At 38.5% G+C, this 27,946-nt stretch overlaps 1 protein-coding gene and 1 pseudogene across 2 annotated transcripts; one reads left to right on the forward strand and one right to left on the reverse strand.

Moving 5' to 3' along the window:
- Window positions 1-1,458: 1,458 nt before the first annotated feature.
- FAM161A (FAM161 centrosomal protein A) lies at window positions 1,459-27,737 on the reverse strand. Of its 2 annotated transcripts, XM_037048006.1 has the most exons (7): window positions 27,462-27,737; window positions 15,127-15,362; window positions 12,791-13,960; window positions 12,269-12,436; window positions 10,564-10,663; window positions 3,443-3,597; window positions 1,459-2,960 (listed from the first exon to the last, which is right to left on the reverse strand). In XM_037048006.1, exons 1-7 carry the CDS (start codon window positions 27,660-27,662, stop codon window positions 2,822-2,824), a joined length of 2,169 nt encoding a protein of 722 aa, XP_036903901.1. In that variant the 5' UTR covers window positions 27,663-27,737; the 3' UTR covers window positions 1,459-2,821. The 2 variants fall into 2 exon arrangements, with proteins under 2 accessions (XP_036903901.1, XP_036903902.1); XM_037048007.1 differs by lacking the exon at window positions 12,269-12,436.
- On the forward strand, window positions 24,353-24,801 carry LOC118988417 (40S ribosomal protein S15a-like; annotated as a pseudogene).
- Window positions 27,738-27,946: the final 209 nt, after the last annotated feature.

The raw sequence follows: 27,946 nt of genomic DNA on the forward strand, positions 1-27,946 counted from the left end.
GATAGATATTGGCATAAGGAATTGTAGCAATGATCATCAATGGTGGATAACCACACAAAAGATCATTCAACATCACATACTTCCTAATGGAAATGCACACTATGACCTATGAAGTATTCTTGCTACAAACATCATATTTCAATCTGATCAGGCCTAGATCTAACTGCTAATCTACAGGAAACATAGAGAACAGGGGGACATATTAAAGGACAAAATTCAGAGTGGGACACACAGGACAAAAGATCAGTCCCTTGAACAACGATATTGTAGGGAACAAAAAGAAACTTAAGAGATTTATTAACCAACTGCAATGTTTGGATCCTGATTCAAATAAAATATATAAAATGAGTAAGTATCTTTTTTAGTATCAAGAAAAGATATAACTATTTTTCCCTTTTCTTGCTATCAGTATACTATAAATCCATGAGTAGAAAGTAGCTTCTAAACAAGGCTAAAACCTCATTTGTATTTTACTTTAATATACACGTTGAAAGAGAAAAAACAAAACAAAAAACTAAGACTTCCACTGCCTACTCTCAGAGGCAAATTCTATTATCATTTTTTTATATTACCATGCTTTCAGAGTTAGAGATAAACATGCATAGTATTCTTTGACTTTTGGCAGTTATATACCACATTTTGTTATTTTTCTTTTCAATTCTTATCTCCTCTTACTGTGTAATGTCACACATGCTAAAGAAATCTTTCAGTTGTCAACTTGATGGCTTTCTAAAAAAAGTGGTGATTTTGCATAGATGATTTGAAACTGCCAGTGTCTTCCAAGTTTGGCTCTGTGTTTACCAGATCACTGTCTTCAAAAAGTGGTTCACACATTATTTCTAACAAAATAATATTCAAATCACTTTGTATCTCATTTTAATAAATGTGTTAAAAGTTAAAAGTTCCTGCAGGAATATTCTGTCCTCTGACACTGTCATTTGAAAAGCTTAGTTTGCAAAGGGGTTTTCCATACACCCAGTCCTTCCTACAACTATCCAAGATAGATACTATTCCCATTTTTAAAGAAAAGAAAACTGAAGATTGTTCCTAAAAGCAAGTCCTACAACTCCTCCCAAAAAACTGAGAAGGAGAAAAATGAGGAACAAATCCTTCAAAGCAGGTCACATTTAAAATATTACAATCTGTGGGTTGTATTTCACAAGTTGTCAATTAATTTGAAAGGAATTATTTTTTAAGAGAGAGGGAAAGGGAAGGAGAAAGAGAGAGAGGGGAACATCAATGTGTGGTTGCCTCTTGCATGCCCCCTACCAGGAACCTGGCCCACAACCCAGGCAAGTGCCCTGACTGGGAGCTGAACCAATCACCCTTTAGTTTGCAGGCCTGCGCTCAATCCACTGAGGTACGAGGTACATCAGCCAGGGGGAGGAAATGTTTTTAATTCCCTGTGTTACTTGTTACGATCACTGTCTTCAAAGTAATTATAATTTAAAAACATAATCATCTCTCTGCTCATCCAAAGCTTTATTAAGTACTTTCCATATACACAGCCCTAGGCAAAATATTAAAGAAATACAAAGATGGATTTTAAAGTGGTACCAACTCTCAAGGAATTTACAATTTAAGGATAGTGACAAATGGTTTTAACACCAACTATAATAAAGGAATTACAAGTAAACATTTGCCCCTGATTGGAAAAATCACCTTATTTCTTCATTTAAAGCATAAACTCCCACTTGGGAAATAATGCTCTTATACACACCTGTATTAGTTCATGCTCTTTAAAGGAAGTTGATTGTTTTCATAAAATAAAATGTCTCACCCTGTCACATCTTTATGACTCATTTGAATTCTTATAACAGAAAATTTGCTTAAAGAGGAAAAATGATAGATTCATAAAATCAAATTAACATCATACACAGAAAGACCAAGTATGTCTGCAATAATATGTAAAAAGGTGAACACCACTGGGTTTAGTAGTAAAGAAGTATGTCTGAATTATTTTGGCAATTTGCCATGGACAAGTTATTATGCACAATTTCATCACATTTAAAACAGGGTTGATTATTTATTAAGATTATGATTCAGATGCTATAATTATTTTCATCTGTCATAATACATAGTTTATAAAATTAGTATAAAAACTTTTCTAATAATTTATATATAAAAATAATTTGGAATAAAACTAAAGATAAAAAGTTAGTGTGGATAATTTAATAGTAAACTGTTCAGTGCAGAAGTAAATGTAAATTTGCAAGTATCTATTTTTTTCCATAATTTATTACTTTTTAAAAATGGCTCAGATAAGAAACTTAACTAGTAAAACAAGTTTGAGGATTTATTTTGTGAGATGTGTTGCAGAGAAAAGGAATGGGCAAATAGTATAATTTTCAAATATTTGATTCATACTTTCCAGAAAAATTTTTTCAAACATATCACTAAAGACCCATACTTCCTCTCTGCTCTCAATGCTAAGCTATTTTTTCTAGCAAAAAATAATGACATGATGTATATTTTTATGACTAATCTGTTGTGACAGCTGTGGTTCTCAAATGCTTTTAAAAAATACAAGTAAACCTCAAAGTTGCAGGTAAAATTTAACACTGTAAAATGTAAATTTTACAATTTTACATTGTAATTTTACTTATAAAATTGCTGCATGCAACCACATGTAGCAATTTTAAAAACTGAATAGGCAAAGCCTTACTCTGACCAATTGACCAATCAACTGAATTTGGATTTGGCTCAAGAGCCCTGCACACACCAGAGGGGGTCTCATCCATGTTCCTAGCACAAGCAAGGCTGGTAACACCGAGTGCTGCAAACCACAGCATAGGCAGAGAGAGGAGGCCCTGCTGATTGTTTATTCTTCAACAGATTTCTTTTCTCCACTCTCTTCATTGGCTTCATCTTTTTCCATGCAAGAATCCTGGCTGTTGGTTTCAGTAAAATAGTTTTCTTCCCCATCCTCTCTTTCTTCTACAATTTCTTCTTCATTAAAGCTAGAGGAAGAAATTTATCAATCTTTCAAAGGAAAAATGATTTGGTTTAAAGGTAAACAAACCCTTTTCAATGTATGTCATTGTGAAGTCAGTCTTCCTCAAGTGCATGAGCTCCAATTTATCAAGAAAACTCTACAAAAGTACCAATTGGAAAAGTAAATATTTCTCTGAGAACTAATTTATTTCAAAACTTGGTTGACTCTTTAAACTTCATTTGTAAGTATGTTATTATATTCATTGTTTATTCCAGTCAGAACTTAAATTATTCTGCCTTAAAAACAAGATATTTCATCACTGGGCAATATTTTGAATGTGTCAAACATATTAAAATGTCAGTATGTTTTACAACAGCTCAAATGTATTTCATTAGGTAATAAAAATCTTTTAAAATTATTAATATTATAAAATGGAATTTTTGCTTTCCTGTACATGTAAATTTTTGCAGAGGTATATATACCATTCAGACATCTTATATATGTTACCTTTCTTTATCTTCAGTGAAACTTTTCATCTCTTGATTGCTGAAGGGCCCAAATATTTTTCCACTTTGGCCTTTCTTTGAAACAAATTCATCAGATATTCCTAGTGCTTTTAGGGTGTTAGAATAACGCTTTTCTGCTGCCATCCTTGCATTTTTCTATAGGAAAGACAAACCTTTTTAGATGAGAACAAAAGACTTCACATTTCCACTAAAAATGTATGGGTTAAAATTAAATTCAATAGATTCCCAGTCAGGGTACATGCCTGGGTTGCAGGCCAGTTCCCAGCAGGGGACACATGAGAGGCAACCATACATTGATATTTCTCTCCCTCTCTCCTTCCCTTCTCCTCTAAAAATAAATGAATAAAATCTTTTAAAAAATTAAATTCAATAATCAGTTGGTTGAAAATATGCACACCCTCCAGCCAGCTCCTATGTATATACCCAGAGAAATTCCTACCTGTGACCTGGGAGATAATTATAAAAATGTTCAGAATAGTACTGTTTGTAACAACCCAAATATCTGTCAACAGTAGAATGGATAAATTGTAGTCTATTCATACAATTGGGTAAAATAAAGCAATGAACATGAATGAACTCTAGCTATACACCATAACATGGATGAATCTCAGAAACATAATACTGAGCAAAAGAAGCAAAATACAAAAGAATGTGTGTATTCATTTCATTTGCACACACAAAAAAACCCCAACAGGCAAAATTAAACCATATTGTTTAGGGATAGATCATAGGTGGTAAAATTGCAAAGAAAACAAGGAAATCCCTCCAAAGTTAGAACAGTGGTCACCTCTAGGGGAGAGGGAGAGGCACACAGGCCTGGGGTGGTGGCAATGCTATTTGTTAACCCGGCTGGTGGCCACATGAGTTTTAGTCTACAATTATTATTTACACTATACCTGTTTTTATACACTTTTATAACGGCTTACAGATATCTGGAAAAATCAGTAGGAAAATAAGTTCATGTGATAGTTGTCAGAAAGTTCTTTTATGTGCCTACTGTAACTTCTGTTTTTTATAAGCAATATCTCTACTCCATCAAAGATAATAAAAACATCAGTGTTGTTACCTTTACTCTGTGGAGGAAGCAATGGTTACAACAAAAAGAACATGACTTTAAAACTGGGTTCACATCTCCAGAATGTTACTTCCTTGCTTTGGGACCTGTGGAAGTTATGATGACGCTCTCATATCTGAAGTAAGTTGAAAGCTGTCACAGTTCCTGAGGCCACAGGCTTTACAGAGCCACAAGATGACTGGAGGACACACTAGGGCCTTGGCTTTAGTCCACTTTTAGCTATGGGTGGGTATGAACTAGTATAGGGCCCAGAATTGCCACCTGGACCTCAAACTAAAACAAAGTGCCTAGGAATGGCCCAGTTCCAGTGGCATCCCATACTGGAAAGGGTGTGGGAGAACAGCCAGATTTAACAAATTTAACAAATAAGGAAACCAAGATGCTCCTGCCAACCCCACTGAGGTTAAGTGGTTTGCTTAAGGTCACAAGAGTGGTAAGCGGGAAAACCAAGTCTGTTGATCCTTTCGTGCGTCAAGCACCATGCTGCTTTTCTCTCAGTGGTAGTAGTCATCCTGGAGTTTGAAGGTAGCCTAAAGCCTAACTTCAGCAATGCAGGTGTCAGACATGTACCCAGTCCAGGGACTCCAGTGTAATGAGGGATCATGGAGTCTAGTGTTCCGTGGGAGAAATAAAAAGAGCAAAGACTGATTACAGTGGGTAAAACTATCAGCAGGGCATTTTCTGACACTCTGGAAAACTAAAAAAATGAAACAAAACCCAAGCACTTTTAACGGCTGCTAAAATGCACCCACTGAGAATAACAACACTTTTTAGAAAAGAAAGTGAAAATGCATCCAGAGGCTATGAATGCCAACAGACAAGCCTTGAGGGGACTGGAAGGCATGGCAAAGTAAGATGAGAACTAAGACCCAAAGACTGTGAAGCAGAATACAGAAACCCCCAACTTAACTCTGAATGCATTAAGAATAGTATACTCTGATTTAAGCTAATTAAATATAAAAGATTAAAATACTAATCAAAGTTAGTGCTCGTAAACCTTCATATGAATTCGGTTTAAAATCTGATTTAACATCTACTCAGTTAATAAACCCCGCAATTTCCAAGAAACAGGACAGCATGGTTGCTCTGTGCTGGATCGCAGGCTTACTCTGGCGGGGGTAACCCCACAGCAGCGAGGCCACAATGAAGACTTACCAATCGGTAGTGCATGAAGTTTTAGTGAATTTATTACATAAAAGTTCTTAATGAGCACCAGTAGTTGCAGCAAAATAGAATGCAAGAAAAATGTACTATTTCTGATTAATAAAACCAAGGCAATGGTAGTCATTGCCAGTGGTTCAGGATACAGAATTAATTGCCTTTTAATATTTTACATCAAGGTGAATAGTGTGTAATAGTTCCTAATTGGAACAAACATTTCCCCCTTGCATTTCACCATGCAAAAGAATTATAAAAACTATGAGATAAAAGGAACAATGAAAATAACTCCATGATTATTTATTTTATTATCAAACACTCTGTAAAAAAAACCAACTTTGTTTCTTCAGGAAACCAAAACAAGTGATGAAAGCTTGTCTCCTATCAGCACTTTAAATTGAAGGGAAAAAATACTTCCTTTTTTATAACTGTAAGTTTACAGTAAATCTTTCATTTATTTAATAATTACATAATACTTATTTTTTGACAAGCCCTCAGGTATACAGGGGGTATACAGGAAAAGTATTTCAGGCAAAGGGAACAGCATATGTGAGGGCCAAAGGTGGTAGAATATCAGCTACAAAATTTACCTATTTAAAATTTTCTTATGGGTTTAATTTCATTCACACCTCGTTTTCCCATATTTTCTCCAGTGCTTACAAACAGTAGGAGTTCATAGCATGGCAAAACTGCCTGTTATTGCTGAGACTCATCACTAATGTGTCAGGGTAGCACTGTCAGCCTGGGCTAGTCCCAGAAAGTGACAGTTCATTATCCAGTTAATTTGATCATAACAGTTCAGTTTTGGTTCAAAAAATGTTTAATGTCTCCCCTGTGCTAGATGTTATCCTAGGTGCTCGGTACTGGGAATATAAAGATCTGACCACTGCCTTTAAAAGTAACTAGCTGGGGGCCTGGCTGGTATAGCTCAGTGGATTGAGCATGGCCCTGTAAACCAAAGTGTCACTGGTTCGATTTCCAGTCAGGTCACATGCTTGGGTTGCGGGCCCTGTAGGGCTACTCTAGAAGCAACTACACACTGATGTTTCACTCCTCTTCTTTCTCCCTCCCTTAACCTCTTATAAAAACAAAAAAAGAAGTAACTAGCTGGGCCCTGGCTGGTGTGGCCTGGTGTGGCCCAGTTGTTGGAACACTGTGCCATAGACCCAAAGGTTCAATTCCCCATCTGGGCACATGCCCAGGCTGTGGGTTCGATGCCTGGCTGGGGCAAGTACGAGAAGGTAACTGACTGGTATCTCACATTGATGTTTCTCTCTCTCTCTCTCTCTCTCATTCCCGCCCTCTCTAAAAAGCAAGCGGGAAAAATGTCCTTGGGTGAGGATTAAAAAAAAAAAACAACATTAAAAGTAACTAATTACATTAAAAGTAACTAGCTGGAAGAAAAGAGAGATCATTAAAATAATTTCCATACAGCATGGTAGGAGCTCAAAGAGAGGTATGCAAAGGATAATAAAGGAACACAGAGGAAAGGGCACCTAATCCAAGCAGAGGAAACAATGCAAGAAGTGATTTTACACTAAGACTTGAAAGAGTAGGAGGAAAGATAGGAAGAGGCTCTATGAGTGAAACAGCATGAATAAAGATTTCAAGTTTGAAACTAGTGGTTTGATGACCTGAGAGTAAAGGGTGTGTATAGAGCAAAGGGTGCATGGGGAGCACAGTGGTGAACTAAAGAGTTTTTCAGGAATCAGATCATAGAGGACTTTGTGTATCATGTTAAGATTCGTGGAGTTATCCTCTAGGAGAAAGAAGGACAGCTCAGTTGTGTTTGGAAGCACAATGACTTGGGTTCCAAACCTAGTTCCATTACTTAATAACTATAAGTCTTATGAATTGCTTACCTTCTTTGAACTTAACTTTCTTCCTCTGCAATATACAATAGGAATAACAACCTTGAAGTATTTTTTGGAGAAGTCAATGACATGACCTTTTGATACCATTAATTGAAAATGAGAAGAATCCTGGCTGGTGTGGCTCAGTGGATTGAGTGCTGGATTGTATAGCAAAGAGTCGAAGGTTCAATTCCCAGTCAGGGCACATGTCTGGGTTGGGGCCAGGTCCCCAGTAGGGGGTGTGTGAAAGGCAACCACACATTGATGTTTCTCTTCCTCTCTTTCTCCCTCCCTTCCCCTCTCTAAAATAAATAAGATATTTAAAAAAAATAAAATGAAAATGAGTGGTTCTGTGAAGTCATGATTTCCACTGTTATCAAGGGTTAGTAACCACCTACCCAGGGTTAACATTTTTGTATGGGAATGGGAATGGCAACATAAAGATATAATGGGTAGCTTTGCAGAGAATAGGACAGGAAAACCAGTGAAACCACTATATTAACTCAACTAGGACACAACAGAGGTTTTACCTAGCATTTCTCTATCAGTAGTGAAGAAAGTCAGATCCAAAAATTATTTTAAAAAATTTGTCAGTTCTCTCAGTGACAAGTGAATGGGGAAGAAAACTGGTTCCCAGTTATCCAAATTGTGGCCCAACCAAAACAGGAAGTCAAAGAAGAGGATCTAGTTTAGGGCAAAATAAATGTAAAATGCGGGTGGGAATTCTAGACTGATACATCTACCAGACAAGAGGATATGAAAACTTGCAGTTGGGAGCGGCAGATAACTGTTTTGAGCCAAAGTCAATCACTTTGTGCTGAGTAATGTAAAACAGTTTATGATTTCCCCCCTAAGGTTTAAACTGAGATATTAAAAGAACAGTGACAAGCACTACATAATGACAAGCACTATATCCAAATCAGTAAGTAAGAGGTTGCATAACTTTGAGAGATTATAGTATGTAGATTCACCCGTAATACATGTCCCTAGTCCTCAAAGAGTCATTAACAAAGACAGTCTTATAATGACATCTGTCCCAGGTACATGCTGGCAGAAAGCTCCAAATGTAACAGCCTGAAATTCACAATACAGCACCTGTAACCTTCAGTGATTCTGCCTATTGTTAAGCTATGTCACCTACCGGAACCTCTCCCTATTAGGTACTAAGGAGAAGATGATCTGAAACTGACAAATCTCTCTTAAGGGAAAGACTAAAACCGAGTGCAAATTTAGTGTTTTCGATAAAAATTGAATCCTCTGAATAACTGTTGGTAAGGTTGAAAATTATAGACTTGCTTAAAAAATCTGATCAACAAAATGAAAAGGCAACCAACTGAATGGAAAAAAATATCTGCAAACCATATATCTGATAAGTAGTTAATATCCAAAGTATATAAAGTACTCATACAGGTCAATAGCAAAAAAAACAAATAATCCAATTTAAAAGCTGGCAAAAGACTGAATAGACATTTTTCCCAAAGATATTCAAATAGCCAACAGGTACATAGGAAAGGTGCTCAACATGACTAGTAATTGGGAATGTAAATTATTAGGTGATGTTTCACAATGAGACATCTTACACTGGTTAAAATGGCTATTATTGAAAAGACAAAAGATAAATGTTGGTGAGGATGTGGCAAAAACAGAACCCTTGTGAACTGTTGGTAGAAATACAAATTAGTACATCCACTATAGTAAATAGTGTGTAGGGTCCTTGAAAAATTAAAAATAGAACTATATGATCCAGCAATTTGACTTCTGGGTATATATCTGAAGAAAACAAAATCAGTATCTTGAAGAGATGTCTGTACCCCACTTTCACTGCAGCATTATTGACAATAACCAAGAAAGAAAACAACCTAAGAGTACACTGAAAGACAAACAGATAAAGAGAATATGGTATATATACACAATGGAATAATATTCCTCCATAAAAACAATGAAATTCTGCCATTTGCAACAAAATGGGTGGACTTTGAAGGTATTATACTAAGTGCAATAAGTTAGACAGAAAGACAAATAGTCTATGATCTCACTTCCATGTGGAATCTAAAAAAACTCATGTAAAAGGAGATCATAGCCCCAGCTAAGTGGTTCAGTTGGTTGGAGTATTGTCCTGTGCACCCAAAGGTTGCAGGTTCTATCCCCAGTCAGGGAATATACAGGAGGAAACCAATCGATGTTTCTCTCACATCGATACCTCTCTCTCTAAAATCAGTTAAAAAACAAAACAAAACATATCCTCCGGTAAAGATCAAAAAATATTATTAAAAAAAAGGAGATCAGATTAAAATAAAAAGGTCATCTAGAAGGAACTGGATGAAGGTGGTCAAAAGGTACAAACTTCTAGTTATAAGATAAATAATTGCTGGGGATTCAATGTACAACACAATAACTATGTATGGGACATTTGAAAGTTGCTAAGAGTAAATCCTAAAAGTTCTCATCTCAAGGAAAAACATTTTTTTTTAATAAATGTATGAGATGATGGATCTTAACTAAGCTTATTGTGGTAATCATTTTGCAGTCTATGTATGTCAAGTCATTATGCTATATACCTTAAACTTATCTGGTGCTGTATGTCAGTTACATCTCAATTAAAAAAAAGTGGCAGAAATAAATATGATTCAATTAGCCATTTTGTTTCATTTTTTTAATTCTTGAAAGACCTCCAAATCATATCATGAAGCCTTAACTTAATATCTGGCCAAGTTGGTGCTGAAAAAAGACCAGCCATTAAGAACAGGTTGTGAAACTATTATTTTGCAAATGATTAGATTAACAGCATGTTTTTGTTTGCTTTGTTCTGTTTTTTATCAAGCTTATGTGCCTCATCATCAAGATTCCATGCTCAGATTTTGGCAAAATTACTTACATTACTAATTTGATGAAGCTGTCACAGAAACAGTATGTCTCAATACATTATATAGCACTAAGAAAAATGGACTGTAAATTAGAGCTGGAGATGCTAAAAACAACAATTGACAATAGCTTTTAAATTCCAAGAAACACAACCTGAGCAACTCTTTCAAATAGTAACGGCCTGGTCTTTAATTTTTCTTTTCTTTCTTCTAGTTCTTGTCGGTATTCTCTCATCCTTTCCTTTTCACTCTTTCTAAAATCAAATAAAAGGAATAAAATTTTAAAAAGAAATAAGAACTTGCATATATAACATTTAGATTAGATGACAAATCAGAAATTAAGCTATGAGATAATTTACAATTTAACACCATTCCTTTTCTAGACTGGTGCATTTTTATGGAACACAGTAAAAAGTCTAGGTTCTGAGAGCACACATTCTCTCTCCATCCTGGGAGCGGTCTTTGTACTCTGAAAGTTCTGAACTCTTTAAGACAAAATTATTAAGGGACTGCAAACTGGCCTGAAAAGATGAATGAATGCCTTTTTTATCTCATATATAAGTGTGTAGGTGTCTTCTCTTTAAAGAATTTCTTCCAAAAATAAGACCTTGCTCTTTATTCCCTTAAATGAGATTTGCTATAGGTTGGTGACAAAAATAATTAAATGGGAACAAGTCAGGGAAGAAATGGGGAGTATGGGATTATGACCTAGAGGAATAGAAATCAAAATACATAAATTCACAGTAAGTGTACTTATTATTTGGGCAAGATCTTATAATGAATTAAACTATGCTATTTTATCTATGTAAAATACACTAACTCTACCAAGATAATAAGATTTCATGGATTAGAGAAAATAATTAGACTATAAAATTATAATTATGCTTAATTATATACAAGTTGGTATTATGAAAAATAGTTTACTTTCTAAGGATGAATAGTATATTTCTAAGGAATTTTTTGCTCAAGTTTATCAAATTAAGCTCATTCTACCAATGAATTACACTGACAAACATTATAAGGAATATATATATATATAACATACATTATAAAGGAATATAATTATATATAATACATGTTTAAAAAGAAATAACTTGTAATTAAAAGAAAATATAGATTTTGGGGGGGTTATAGATCAGATTAAAAATTAATAGATCATATTACTTACCCAGCTTTGGGGAAGTTATTTTCCTACTTAAACATGAACATTTTTATGTTTATTTCTAACATAAAAATGTTCCTCTGGAACACTGGTTTTCAAACTTTGTTCTGCAGAATTCTGGTGTTCTGGAATATTTTTATCATATTTATATTAAAATCACGACAAAATGCAACACGTACCTCTAAACATTAACACACACGTTAATTGACACTTCTTATAATTGATGTTAATTAACAGTAATGTGTTAATTTGTGCTACCAATTTCCTTTGTTCCTTAGAAGAAAGCTTTCTGACATATCTGTTTATTAAATATTCTGAGATTACATGGGAAGCTGTTAAAAAAAGATTTATCTGTGTGAATTAAAATTTTTCTCAATATTGTACTGTGCAATCAAAACTAATATAAAGAAAAAGGTGAAATGCTGACATAAGATTGTTAATTATGGCCACAACATAAACCATTTCTGTTCATCAACATCACTTCACAGTGCTCACCATCAGTTGCGTACACATGTTGGTTCTCACCATGAGGTGAGTGAATGTGAGTGTGTGAGTGTGTATAAGTAAATGTTAGTTACTTGAATCCAGAATCTAAAATACTAATACTCTTCTTAAACTGTTCATATATTGGTAGTTACTGATTAAAAAAAGAAAGTTTGAAAACCAGTGGTCTGGAGGTTCAGGAGTTTTTTCATACCTGAAAGATTCTATTCTGGATTTAGACATTTGAACTAAACTTTGATGTGAGTCATAAGCCTTAGCCCGGGTTGTCAGGAGTTTCTGCAATTCTTTCATTCTTTGCTTCTGCTTAGTTAGGATCCGATTTCTCTCTTCTTCCAACATTTTCTTTTCCTCAAGCGATCTCCTGAGGGCAACAAACTAAGGCTTAATTCACTTTAAGCCAATGAGAATGTTGCTAGCAAGATTTAACACAGGATAAATCAAAGGTTGAAAAAAGGCTATCTCTTGAGAAGAATCTGACTTGTAAAATTAGAAATCAATAGAATGATTATCACTTTTTCTATTCCCATGGATTCATAAAACAGAAAATACATTTTTAACACTCCCTCTAGCAAAATGTTCTATATTACAGTGTAAAATATTACCAGATATAATAATTTCTTCACATTTTCAAATTCACCAACATAAAATCAATAGCACTGCAGACACTATGTTAGGAACCATAAGTCGGTCAGTACTGTACCCAAGTTATATTTACCTTGTGGCTTGTTCTCTTCCTCTGGAAGATATTGTGGGCATTGGAGGGTTGCAGTTATAAGGCATAGGCTTTGCATTTGGACTCCTTACTGGTGACTTGTGCCTTGGAGACACATAAGGCCAACGTGTTTCTTTTAAGTTTTCATCATCTGCTTCAAGATCTGCCAAAATTTTCTTTCTTTTAATGGATGCATGTGAGGCTGCAGGAAGATCAAATGGTTTGCAGACTGTTAGGAATTTCGGACATTTCTGTTCTGAGAGGTGCTTTTGACTTCTCTCAGGAAGTTCTCCAAAATCAGCAGTCTGGTTCCTAGATTTGCATTTACACTTCAACTTCTCAGCCTGTTCAGGACACTTGGGCTTCCTTGCAGCAAAACTTCTGTGAGCTGGTCTACAAGGGAGAGGGGATGAATTCAGTAAAAGTTCTTGGGCTCTCGGCTGTATCTTAATGTTTCTACAGAGCTCATATCCTTTTACCCTGTCATTGGTAGTTGCACCATAAGTAGACTGAGGTATAGGTCTGGCTTTAAATCGATTTGTTTTCTTTTTAGACTTAAAAATGTCTCTCAGCTGCTTTTCCCGGATCGCTTGCTTCTGTTCCTCCCTTGCAATAAACTTAAATGGCTTTTGTGAAGCCAAAAGAGCTTCTTTGCTCTTCTCCTTCATCATCCTCCTCCGTTCTTCATTTTTCTTGACTATATCATGATAAAGGGGTAGAAAGACAAATGCTGGAACTGGGTTGGCTCTGAATTTTTTCTTACACTCTGAATCTTCTTCCTGTTTTTTGAGTAGGTTGCATACCATTTCAATATCTGATTTAGATTTCAAGTTCTCTTCTTTTTTTTTCTGTTCTCTAATCATCATCTGAAAAGGCTCAGGTACTGTAATCTTTGGCACCCACTCTTTGGGTTTTTTCTTTGTTTTTTCCATTGCTGGGAAGTCATCATCTTTATACTGAATGTACTCTTCAACAGAAAAGTTTGTCCACATGTTGTTGATGAGCTCCTTAGCATAGGACATCATTCTGTTTTTCTCAGGATTCTCTTTTTCTAAGTTGGGCAATTCATCTTCAGAGGAAGACACAATCAAGGAGGAAGCATGACCTAAATCAGGTTCTGAAAGCGATGTGATTAACGAGATAGGGTGATAGGAGTTCTTTTCTGATACAGACCTAAGTGAGAAGAATATTATATTATACTTTCAGTTGTATGTGACCAAATATAAAAATTAGGAATTATATATTTTCTTAGATCAAGGTATAATCAGTTAGAAGATAGGAACTGTCTTTAAGACAGTTGAGGCTTCCTGTGTCTAACCTCTGAATTGAATTATCCACATATTTTCCATAGTCACATCTTAAAATGTATGTCTAATCATGTCACTCTCCTTCTTCAAACTTTTCCATGATTTGTCATTGTTATAAAGTCAAGTATAGATTATAAAGCCCTTTAATATTAGTCCCTTCCTACCTTTCCAGTCTTACCTCTCACCTTTTGTTACCCCAATCATCATTCTAAGTCATATCCAATCACGTGAAGTTCCTCACATACAACATGATTTCTTCTACCGCCATGCCTTTCTTTGCACACGTGGTTTCCTTGCCTCCTGCATTTGCCGCAGCTACCTGCCCCCTCAAAGACTAAACTCAGATATGACACTTCAGTAGAAAATCCCTGCCTGTGTCCCCCCACTGACACAACCAACTGCTTTTCCCTCTGTCTCTCTAACACTGTTATATCACGTTGTATTGCAATATTTGGCTCTCAGCTAGTCTTTAAGCTCTTTGAGGGCACCTCGATTTTGACTCCCTAGTGTCCAGGCAAGATCTAGCACACAGGAGATGTGCAATCAGTGCAGACCAAGTGGATGAGTTAAGGGACTTGCCTCAAGTTTCAAAACAAGTGAGTTTATAACAGAACTAGGTCTTGAAATTGAAGACTATTTTGAAAACTTGAATCCAATTTATGTCTTAGTTCTAAACCTTTTGTACCAGATCTTTAATGAGCTCATGTTAATCCCCATAACATAAAGAGCTTTTAAAATTAAATTTTAATATTCATCATTTTTAAATGGCCCAGACTAAATATCTGCATACATGTCTACAGTTCTATGAATGACAGATCTGAGAGAAAAGACCAAATGGCCACCAAATGACCCTCAAAGCAAGATGCCACCTGGTAGGTTAATAAGGCATTAAACATTTCAAATAAAATCCCTCCTCCATATACAATTAAAAGTACAAAGGGCTACTTGAAAAAAAAATCTGAAATAATTTTGTTTTGCACTTTTAAGTTTACATTTTATTTTACAGCCCACAAATAACATGTACAAACTTACTTAGAAGAGGCGCTAGAAGTTCCTTCCCTAATTATCACTGGCTGAACTTCCTTTAACTTTAATTTATTCTGATACATTTTCTCCAATTTTGCCATAGTTTCCATGTGGGCGGCCTTCAGCTCTTCTAGTTTCCTGAAATATTCTTCATTAGAGTGGTAAATATCAGAAAAGTCCACAGGGTCCTCATAGCTTATACATGGTTGTTTATTCATCCCGGAAATGGTGTTAAAATTAGTCTGATAGGAGGGAAAAAAAACCTGTCATGTGGTGTTTGGAATTGAAAGACAAAGTTGACACTGATTCTCAATGCTGCTTCTTATTTGTGGGCTACATATATACACTAATGGATTATAAGTTACTTGTGGCCTATGTACATTTTCCCCTCATGACATTTTATTAAGAACAAGAGAGAGAAACCAAGTTGCCAAAAAACAAATGCTATACACTATAATAGGATAGAACCAAACTATCTTTTAGAGTCTCCTTCAGTGTTGTAAGTGATAAATGAGATGAAGAACAAAGTTCCTCCTGCTGCAAACCAAGCAACCACAGCGTAACACCCTCCACGAGCTGGGCTCCTACAGTGTGGGCCACAGGGTGTGGCAGGGGAGACACCACAGGGAAGAGGGGAATGAGGGCAGTAGGACAGAGGGAACACAGTTCTCACCGGCTCATCAAGCCCTTCTGGATGTGCAGGGGAGACCTCAGGAAGGGGGTGGGAGGTACTTTTCAGAACAGCTGCTCCTGAGGGCAACAAGAGCAGTAGCTCTCCTGGGTGACAGGGACTTTGGGAGTGAAAAGAAAACAACAGGATAGTACAGTATTATAACTACACAAAGTGTAGTTATTCTAGTATATGTAGGTCATGCCTGGAAGAGTCTGACATCTTCTCCTCCCTACCCCATACCAGTTTCTTTTCTTTTTTAAAAAGATTTTATTTATTTTTTAGACAGAAAGGAATGGAGGGAGACAGAAAGGGAGAAAAACATGGATGTAAGAGAAATATTGATTGGCTGCCTCTCGTACATGCCCCAAATGGGGACTGAACCTGCAACTGAACCTGTAACCCAGGCATGCGCCTTGACTGGGAATTGAACCAGTGACCTTTTGCTATGAGGGATGATGCCCAACCAACACAGCCACACTGGTCAGGGCTCATAGTTCTTTTAACTGAAGCAATTATAGAGGTAAAAATTCCACTTTCTCCATAAACATAGAAATTTTAAAATTTTCTCAGCTGAGAAACAGTTGAAGTTTTTATGAATACTATACATAAAAGGTTGTGACCATGGTCTTAAATTTAGACTATTGCTTGAAACATGCTCAGAATGAAAAAAAGTGTATTTGCCTTAGAAAATTATAGATTCAATTTGATTATGACACCATGAAATAAATCCAAGTAGCTACTCTCAATGATAAAATGCAGAAGAGCCACTTGTATATAAAAGTTATAGATACGGTGTTTTTTAAAATAGGCTAAAAAACAGTGTACAAGAGGACTGTATCATACTATGTGGACTTAGAGACAAGTTTTCTTCAGTAGAACCAGTATGCAGAAATTTATTACCAATAAACCTATGACTCAGAGAGTTGCTTTACTGTAATACAATTCACTTAAGAAAATTTTCTGATATCTTCTACTGTTTTTACATGTATTTCTCATCACTGCCTTCTTAGCTGTGGAAATGAGTACTTTTTTAACTTCCTCACTCATTAAATACTTACGGACATCAAGCCTTCAGCTAGCTGCTTAAAAATATAAATCAGATAAAACTCCACCCTCAAGAAGCTTCCAGTTAATTTAGGGGCAGCCATGTACATAAACAATGGACAGCAGACTTTGAATGAGACAGAACTCCTGATTCCTGCCTGTGAGCTGCTCCCAGCTGAGTGGCAGACAGAGAAGTGATCATGTATGTCATAATATCAGTTACCACGAGAGCTCAGAGGAGTGCCTAATTCTGACCTGGGGAAAAGAAGAGGCAGAATTTGCAAGGGTGAGCCAGATGGAGACATGATGTTAGATGAGGACAAAGTTTAGGGAAGCAGTGAAAAACAAAAAAATCCAAGGCACAGTGCTAGAACATTCATCGTACATTACATCATGATGATGCAACTGGCGGGTATTCTTTCTTTCTTTCTTTTTTTTAAAAAGATTTTATTCATTTATTTATCTTTAGAGGGGAAGGAGAGANGGCAGAATTTGCAAGGGTGAGCCAGATGGAGACATGATGTTAGATGAGGACAAAGTTTAGGGAAGCAGTGAAAAACAAAAAAATCCAAGGCACAGTGCTAGAACATTCATCGTACATTACATCATGATGATGCAACTGGCGGGTATTCTTTCTTTCTTTCTTTTTTTTTAAAGATTTTATTCATTTATTTATCTTTAGAGGGGAAGGAGAAAGGGAGAGAAACATCAATGTATGGTTGCCTTTCGTGCGTCCCCTGCTGGGAGTTGGCCTGCAAGGAACCAGCCTGCAACCCAGGCATGTGCCCTGATTGGGAATCGAACCGCAATCGTCTGGTTCGCAGGCCCGCGCTCAATCCACTGAGCTACGCCAGCCAGGGTCTTCTTTCTAAGGAAACTGAAGCTCAGAGGACTTAGGTGACCTCCCTGCAATCACAGAGCTAGTAAATAGTAGGGCTTGGATTTATACCACATGCCCAGTGTTAAGCTCCAAAGACACATCACACTCCTCCCAAGGGGAGGAAGGGTTTTTTGAGCTACAAGAGGAAGGAACAGGCATGGTGTACTCAGAGACAGGTGAACAGTCTGGGGTGGGCGGGGCAGAACAGGGTATACAGAGCACAGGGGAGGATGGGAAACAAGGTGAAAAGGGCAAGTCAAGAGTCCCAACCAAGGCAACAGAAAGCTTGAAAGGTATGAGCAGAGGAGTGACAAGATCAGGGGGTGGGGGTGGGAGGCATGGTGGAGAGCGAGATGCGCCCAGCTAGCAATTTTGGGAAGCAAGCTAGGAAAGGAAGGTTAGGGCAAGCAGGAGGTGGTTTTCCTTTTTTTGGGTCACTATTGGTTCCTAACTACTCACAGGTCACTTGGTTTCAGCCCCCTTAGGAACCTCCAAATATAAAAGGGTTGTATGGAAGTTAAGTAACTTTTCAGTTTGGAGCATTCTCATGGCTTGGAAGAAAGATTACAGATACAGTGTCAAATTCTCATTCAAGCTAAGGTCCTGCATTTCTTAGCCATGCAACATGAGCACAAAAACTTTTGTGTGTGTTTTTTTTTTAAATATTTTATTTATTTTTAGAGAGAGGACCTGGCCCTCAACCCAGGCATATGCCCTGGCTGGGAATCAAACCAGCGAGCCCCTGGTTCACAGGTCAGCACTCAATCCACTAAGCTACAGCAGCCAGGGCATGAGTCCTAACTTCTGAGCACCAATTTTACAATACATATAGTAGGTATGCCAGGTGTTAAACTACTGTCTCTCTCCTCCATTGCCACCCTTCCATACCATGCTAGGTAATGCTGGGACTCTATAAACCATGTTTCTGCTTTGCCAGCTGCCCAGTTGACTTCGCCTAAAGTAGGCCTAGAGGGAGACTGTAGGGCTAGAGGAAGAAGTAGGGACCTATTCCTTCCTGTTAGTACTCTGTCCACTTGTCTGCTTGAGTCAGCCTGGCAGTGGTTCTTCCCTTGAACAGCAGCAGTGGCCAATGCCAGTTTGCAGTTTTTCCAATGCTCGCAGAATCAGCAACATCACCTCAGGGCCCTTATTCAATGTCATCTCCTCTGCAAGGTCTTCACTGGCTACCCCATTGGAAATTACAACTTCTCCACCCAGTCATTATCAGTATCCCTTTTCTGCTTTTTCTCATATGGACTCACCAGTAACTGACATTCTGCATATATTTATCTGTGTATTTGTACGTCTGCCCCTTTCAAAAACGAAGCATCACAAAGGCAAGAATTTGTCTGCTTTGTTCACGGTAGTACCCCCAGTGCCTAGAAAAAGTGCATGACTAGTGACAGATGTTCCATAAATTTCTGAATGAGTGTACAGCTAAAAAATATTATTTCTACTGAGAGGAGAGGTATCCCCTCATAAAGGACTCAATCCTTCTAAGAAATACTGGCTGCTCTAAAGATCTACATTCTACTAAGGATTAAGAAAAGGGCTTACTAAAAAATAAAACTGAAACAGGGAGGACAGTCCACGGGACTGTTTTTTACACAGAAGTATCCATGTAATCTCCACACAATCTCTTATAACACCCTTAAGAGAAGGCCTTATAACAATCATTTTACATTAAAGGGTAAAGTTTATTTGGTCCTAAAGAAACTAAAAAAGGATACCAAAGTAGCTTCTGAAGAGATGTGGCAGGCCTGATAATTTATACTTATGCATTGACTTTTAACAATATCCATTCCATTTCTGTTTAATACTTTTTTAAAGAGTTTTGTTGCTTTGAGGAGTCTTTAAATATTTTATTTATTTACTTTTAGAGAGAGGGGAAGGGAGTGAGAAAGACAGGAAGAGAAACATGTGAGAGATACATCGACAGGTTGCCTCTCACACGCCCCCCAACTGGGGACCTGGCATATGCCCTGACTGGTAATTGTTCACAGGTCGGCGCTGAATCCACTGAGCCACACCAACCACCGCTGTCTAGTTCTCTTAATGCTAGCCTAAACTTTTCAGATAAACTGATCCCACAGTGTTTTACCTAACACAGAAAAATGGCTAATAAGTGAATTCCAAATCTAATTTCATCTTTATCTTTACACAGAAGAAAACATTTTAGTGGATCAAATAACCTAGACCAATGACATTATTTTCCAACAGCCTAAAGGAGCACCCTTTCCCTTTAATTAGTCAGCTTTTTGTGGTTGTTGTGCACGCAGCCACTAGATTAGGGGATAATCTTTCCTAGATTGGCTTGACCCATTTAGATGATGGCTCCTTCCAGCGAATGTGTTTCATTAGTAATCAGCACTCAATACTATTTGTGGTATGCTCTATCTAACATCATCTGCAATTCTGGAATTTTTAAAAAATTAAAAAAAATTTTTTGCATTAAAAGAATTTGTGAGAAATGAGACAGATCTATATGTGCTAACATGGGTAAACCCCCTAAAAATGGTAGCTTCAGAACTATATGTGCATATAAAATGCTACTGTATGTTAAAATATTATGTACACTGTAGGTAGGAAAAAGCCCAGAAGAATATGTATCAGTTTCAAAACAGTGGCTACCACTAGGGAGGGAGCAGGGCCTCAGACTTTCCTTTCCTTTGGTGGGGACAGGCATTAAAAGGGCCTAAGCCTTATATTGTAATACTTGACATTTTTAAAAGGAGAATGTATTTGCCCTGACCTGTGTGGCTCATTAGCTGGGCGTTGTCCTACAAAGTAAAGGGTCACAGGTTCAGTTCCTGGTCAGGATACAAGCCCAGGTTGCAGGTTCAGTCTCCAGTCATGGGGTATGTGAGAAGCAACCGACACATGTTTCTTTCCCTTCCTTTCCCCTCTCTCTAAAAATAAATAAATTAAAAATAAAAAATAAAATTAAAGGAAAGTGTGTTCATGTATTACTTCTATAAGTAAACTATAACTTAAAAAAAAAAAGAAAGAGCCCTGGCCAGGTAGTTCAGTTGGTTGGAGCATCATCCCAATATTCCAAGGCTGCAGTCTGATCACTGGTCAAGCAAGGCACACACATCAACCAGTGATTGCATAAATACGCCAAAGAACAAGTCGATGTTTCCCTCTCTCTCTCCTGCTTCCTCTCTTTTTCAAATCAACAAAAACACTTAAAAATAAAAGAAAAAGAATATTTTGTGAATATTAATACTAAATTTAAATCTGAACAATTTCTAATGAGGCAGGTACTTTGTCTGGTACCTGCCTCTCACACTCCGCTAGCCATACTGCTCACCTTTCCCTTGCTCTTCTACCTGCTCCCACTTCCATCCCCCACAACTGCCCACAATAACTCTTATTTAATAAAACAAAACTGATTTCTGGCCAAGATGGAGGTGTAGGTGGAAACACTGTGCCTCCTCACACAACCGAAATTAAAAACAACAAAGATTTAGAAACAAAATCACAACCAGAACAGAAAAAATTGAACTGTACGGAAGTCCAACAACCATTCAACCAGACCGGTAAGAGGGACAGAGTTGGTGGCCTGTGGAGAGGGATCCTGGCGGCAGGAAAAGGCAGTGGCAGCCAGACCCGGGAGGGCAGGCGGTGCGGGGATGACCACGGTCACACATTTGTGCACAGACAAACAAGGCAAAAACGGGTAGTAAGACAGACTGCACAACCCAGGGCCCCAGCGACGTGAAATAAAGCCTAAAAGTACCAACAGAAAAGGTGCCGGCTTATAGGAAGTGGCAGAGGGGACTGAAATCCAAGAGAGAGTGGAGCAAGCACCATTATTCCCTCTCTGACCCTGCCCCCACATACAGCGTCACAACCCAGTGACTGAGTTGCCCCGCCCTGGTGAACACCTGAGGCTCTGCCACTCACTACATAACAGGCGTGACCAGCACCCCCCCCAAAATGGCTCAAACAGAAAACAAATCAAAGTCCCAGAGCCAATACTTTTAAGTGACCAAGAGATAGCCAACCTATCAGATGCACAGTTCAAAACACTTGTGATCAGGATGCTCATAGAACTGGTTGATTTTGGTCACAAATTAGATGAAAAAAATGAAGGCTAAACTAAGGGAAATGAAGGAAAATGCACAGTGAACCAAGAGTCATGGAAAGGAAACTAGGACTCAAATCAAGGGAGTGGACCAGAAGGAAGAAACAACCAAACAGAAAAGAAGGAAGAAACAAGAATTCAAAACAATGAGGAGAGGCTTAGGAACCTCCAGGACATCTTTAAACGTTCCAGCATCCGGATTATAGGGGTACCAGAAGGGGAAGAGGAAGAGCAACAAGTGGAAAACTTCTTTGAACAAATAAAGGAGAACTTCCCCAATCTGGCAAAGGAAATAGACTTCCAGGAAGTTCAGGAAGTTCAGGAAGCTCAGAGAGTCCCAAAGAAGGTGGACCCAAGGAGGAATACACCAAGGCACATTATAATTATATTAGCCAAGATTAACATGAAGGAGAGAATCCTAGAAGCAGCAAGAGATAAGGAGACAGTCACGTACAAAGGAGTTCCCATCAGACTGTCAGCTGATTTCTCAAAAGAGACCTTACAGGTGAGAAGGGGCTGGAAAGAAGTATTCCAAGTCATGAAAGGCAAGGACCTACATCCAAGATTGCTCTATCCAGCCAAACTTTCATTTAGAGTGGAAGGGCAGATAAAATGCTTCTCAAAAGAAGTCAAGTTCAAGGAGTTCATCATCACCAAGCCCTTATTATATGAAATGCTAAAGGGACTTATCTAAGAAAAATAAGATAAAAAATATGAACAGTGAAAGGACAGCAAACTCACAGTTATTAACAACCACACCTAAAACAAAAGCAATCTAAGAGGACAGCTAGATCAGGAGGGGAGCCACAGAAATGGAGATCACATGGAGGGTTAGCAACAGGGGAGTGGGAGGAGGAGAGGAGGGGAGAAGGTACAGAAAATAAGTAGCATAGACAGTGGGGAGAAAATAGGGGGAGGGCAAGAGTAGTGTGGGAAATGTAAAAGCTAAATAATTTATGACACATGGACATGAACTAAAGGGGGGAATGTGGGTGGGAGGGAGTGTGCAGGGTGGAGGGGAATAAAGCGGGGGGGAATGGGACTACTGTAATGGCATAATCAATAAAGTATATTTAAAAAAAGAAAAAAGGACCACCAACATAAAAACACGTTAAAAAAACCCCAAAAAACAAAAACCAACCCTGTCTGGTGTGGCTCAGTGGATTAAGCACTGGCCTGCAAACCTAAAAGACCCCTGGTTCAATTCCCAGTCAGGGCATATGCCTGGGTTGTGAGCCAGGTCCCTGGTTGGAAGTATACAAGAGGCAACACATCCATGTTTCTCTCCCTATTTTTCTCCCTCCCTTCTCTTCTCTCTAAAAAGAAATCAAATCTTAAAAGAGGAAACAGAAAGCATCAGAAAAAAATTCCCTCATCCTTTTATCTATAAAAGTGCCTGTTTTTGTGCCACTTTTCTTTTTCCCCCTGCTTCAGGGATGAATGTCCCTGCTCTTAGTATTTGACACTTTCCCTCATCATTAGAACCAATGAGTGGGGAAGTTCCACCCGTTTGTGATAATCCTACCACTGGTAGCTGGTCCTTCCTCTCTTTTGTCTCCTTTTTCTCTGATTGTTAAATGAGGTTTTGCTGGGTTTTTTTTTTTAAGACTTCTATATAAGGCCCCTTCTTTCTCTGCTCTCTCCCTTAGTGACTTTATCCATTCCCACAGTTTCAAAAGTGCTGAAAACTCCCAGATTGAAATCTCCAGCCATAGAACTAGTTTCATAGGCTCAATTGCTTCCTACACATACCTACTTGGTAGTTTCACAGACATCGCGAAGTTACCATGTTCAAAACAAACCCTGATTACTACTCAGCTTCGATACCCATTCCTCCCCAAGTTGTCCCCGGTTCAGTAAATGGAACTACCTTCCATTCCGCTGGTCAAACCAGAAACCTGGAGATGAGCATTCTTGATTTCTTCTTCTTCCTTGGCCTTCACATTCATTCTTTAACAGTAAATCCTATCTATTGTAGAGAAATCTGTCCAGTTCTGCCACCTTCCCAGGTCTCTAGGTCCAGCCACCACCTATGGCTCCTGAATCACTCCAACAGACTCCTAACTGGTCTCTTACTTCTGCTTTGCCAAACCTGCCAATCATTCTCCACAAAGCCATCAGAATCGTTTTTAAAAAATGTGAAAAGGGCCTTGGCTTGTGTGGCTCAGTGGATTGAATACTGACCTGTGAACTAAAGAGTCGCTGGTTCAATTCCCAGTCTAGAGCACATGCCTGGTTTTGGGCCAGGTCCCCAGTAGGAGGCATGCAAGAGGCAACCACACATTGATGTTTCCCTCTCTTCCTCCTTTCCCCTCTCTAAAAATAAATAAATAAAATCTTTATAAAAAGTGTGAATGGGGCCCTGGCTGGGTATCTCAGTTAGTTAGAACATTGTCTGGCTATGCCAAGGTTGCTGGTTTGATTCCCAGTCGGGGCACATACAAGAATCAACCAATGAATGCACATAAGTGGAACAACAAACTGATGTTTCTTCCTCTCTCTAAAATCAATATTTTTTTCCTTTCTGCCATCTTTCCACGCTGCCATAATGGTGCATGAATGTCCTTGGCTGACGCTCTCAAGAGTATCAACAATGCTGAAAAAGGAGGCAAATGCCAGGTTCTTATCAGGCTGTGCTACAAAGTCATCATCTGATTTCTAACTGTGATGATGAAGCATCGTTACATTGGTGAATTTGAACTTATTGATGACCACAGAGCTGGGAAAATTGTTGTGAGCCTTACCAGCAGGTTGAAGAAGTGTACAGTAATCAACCCCAGATTTGATATGCAACTCAAAGATCTAGAAAAACGGCAAAACAACCTGCTTCCATCCCATCAGTTTGGTTTCACTGTACTGACAACAGGCATCATGGACCATAAAGAAGCAAGATGAAAACACACAGGAGGAAAAATCCTGGGACTATTTTTCTAGGGATGTAATACACATGTGCAAGTAAAATGCCTCAATGGACAAAAATAAAAAAATAAAAAATAAAATCAATATATTTAACAACTTTAAAGAAAATGTAAATGTGTCAGATCTCTTAAAAGTCTTCAAGGACTTCCCAATGCTTCTATAGTAAATACTCAATTCCTTACCTAGGTCTATAAGGCCCTGAATAATTAGGCCCTATTTACCTCTCCAATTTCATCTCCTCCCCCCACCCATTCTTCCCCTTTTCTAGTTCTTGATCACATAAAGCTCTTCATCTTCCTATCTTAAGGCCTTTGCATATGCTTGTTCTCCTTGCTTGGAATGCGTTTCCCACAGCCACTCTTCAAATGGCAACTCTTTTTCATCTATCAAGCACAACTTAAATGTTCATTAATTCAAATAGGTTCCCTCCTACTTCTTTTTAAAATCATAGTAGCCTGTTCACTTCTTTCTCAGCATTTTCCATCTTGAAATCATTTGTTAATTTTTTAAAAGATTTTATTTATTTATCTTTAGAGGAGAAGAGAAGTAGAAAGGGAGAGAAACATCAATGTATGGTTGCCTCTCGTAGGTCTCCTGCTGGGAAATGGCCTGCAACCCAGGCATGAGCCCTGAGAATCGAACCATGATCGTCTGGTTCGCAGGCCCGCGCTCAATCCACTACACCAGCCAGGGCTGACTGTTGATTTTTTATTGTCTAACCTCTCCACCACATTGGAAACTATGTCTACTTTATTCACCACTGAATAGTCAATGACTAGCATTTAATAAATGCTCAATATTTGTTGAAAAGGGAAGACCATCCCATTAGGAAAGTCAGTGAAATTTTAATTATGGATTAGAGAATATTGCTTTACCCATGTCATCATCAACCACATAAGGCCTATGAACGGGTATCTCCAAATGAGGCCAGATTCAAGGAACATGCTTTAAAAAAAAAAGGAACATGTATCAGTGCCCATATGAACATAGTTATGAGGGTATTGTGGGGTGAGGGGGAGGGAGGCTTTGTCAAAGGACTGACAGGGACCTACTGTGACAGTCGGTTCCCTAATCCATATTTTGTGGCGGCTAGAGTATCTGGGTTTACTATATTTTACTAATGACAAAGCTGGACCAAATTAACCTTTAAAAACCAAGGTGGAAAACTAAGCCAGCTTGGTTCCTGCGCTCGCTCTTTTTAGTGCTCCTTCCCCACCCCAGTGTCCTTGGGCTATCTATTATCAGGCAGTGAATGGCAGTTTATCAGGTTTGCTTTTGGATTCTTCAAGACTCTGCTTCCTATTCTTTTTTCTTAGTAGAATCCTGTCCCTTTAAAACTAGCTCATTAGATAAATTAACCTTTCCTAAGGTAATAATTTGAAGTCTAACGAGGCATTCTGGAAACATACTACAACTATAGAACTGACAGACTCCTCTAGCACAGCAAGCCAAAGTAGAATTTAATTGTTGGGCAGGTTGTTCCAATAACGGTCCCATTGGCAGTAATTATTATTATTACTACTGATTTATACAAACTGTTCCTTAGATATGACACACATTTTCTCATTTGGTTCTCATAACATCCTAGTGACACAAGAAAGAGAGACAGTTATTTTAGGTTTTTTTTATAGATAAGGAAACATCCTGGATGTTTGGAGTCATAATCTAGGACTCCAAATTTTCCCCTATCACTTTGGCTCCTTTGTTGGCTGCTGAAACTCGTGTTGAGGGGAAGCTTCATCATGAATGAAACTGGTCCTACAACTCTCACTCTGGTTCATGTTCAGAGTCTCAATCTGTCTTACTTTGGATAATCTTAAGTACTTTAAGGGTGTTGGTGAAATGCTTACCGTAAGAAAGGTTTCTCCAAGTTTTCTCATTAGCAGTTTTAGTGTAGATAGAGGAGATTAGAATTCCGAAGTATTCAGTGATTTCTATTAGCCCTAGGTCATGTCTTTTTCTTTTTGTATTTGAGAGGCCTGGAAAAATGGCATTAAGCATCTTTAACTGGAGTGTATATCTGCAGATTGATAGTTAAAATTCAAGGTTTCTATCTCTTAAGGGAATAGAGCAGATGGCAGACTCAGCCCTCTACCTGGTGCACAGGTGTTCGTGATACATGTGACACTGAAAAGTAAGCAGTGAAAAGGCTATTTCAATACACACCCCAAAGAGCCATTTAGGAAATAATGGGTCGTTAGTAATTTGCTTCTCTGGATGTTTAATATACCTGTCTGACCTATCACTGAACTCTCGATGGTTTTAAAAATTGCCTCTCATGTATCGCATTAAGATACACTAATAACAGAGCCCTAAAGGTGACAACAAAACACAACTCTGATACATCTTAAGGGCTATGCTCTGTGGGGGTAGATAGATCAATGTCTTCCTCAAGTTAAAAAGAAAAGGGATTATCTACTTCTGGCATGCTACATGATAAGGAGTAGGGTTCTGTGCTTTGTGCTCTACGGGCTAGAGTGAAATAAATGCTTTCCAAGAAAATTTTACAACAATCTCTTTGGTAAAAATTAAAAGACGTTTTAATGCCTCGGTGTTGAGTGTTTTCCATGGGGCAGAGAGAAGGTGGTGGGCCAAATTACCGGGAAGGGAGGATCTGGACAGGATACTGCATTTGCCAGCCCGTCGCTCAGCGCAGCGGGATCCGCGTACAAGCCCTCAGCCTGCACCCAGCCAGACAGAACCCAGCCCCAGCCCACGTCCAGCCCCTACATTACCAGCGCCGGCGCCCGCCGCACCGCCTTATGGTCTTCTTCTTCTTCTTCCTCTTCCTCTTCCTCCAAGGCCGCCACCACCTTGGCCAGAGACTCTAATAGGTCCTCGTGTTCATACTGGGCGACCCGCGCTCCGATGTTGGGATTTACTGGGATTTGGCGACTGTCGGCTGCCAGCTTCGCCGCTTGGTGCGAGGCGGCCATCACCACGCCACCGAGGCCTGAGCGCCAGCGCCGGCCCGGGGCGGGGAAGCTGGTACGGCCTGTTACCCAGCTGCGCCCTGCTTGGGGAGGGCGGTTACTAGGGGCGCAGTAACTAGGGACGCTACAGGGACCGAGAAGGGCCAAAAGTCACTCAAATCTTCTCATGTTGCAGATCTAAGGTGTGTGCCTCCTGTATAGTGTGGATCAGTGCTGAGTCTCTGCTAGTTTAGAGGGTTGATGGGCGGAAAAAGGCGCCTCTTCCCCAGCTACGTGCCTCACTGCCT

This window comes from Sturnira hondurensis, unplaced genomic scaffold (genome assembly GCF_014824575.4).
Source record: "Sturnira hondurensis isolate 20B ecotype Veracruz unplaced genomic scaffold, ASM1482457v3 Scaffold0006413, whole genome shotgun sequence".
Taxonomy (NCBI): Eukaryota; Metazoa; Chordata; class Mammalia; order Chiroptera; family Phyllostomidae; genus Sturnira; species Sturnira hondurensis.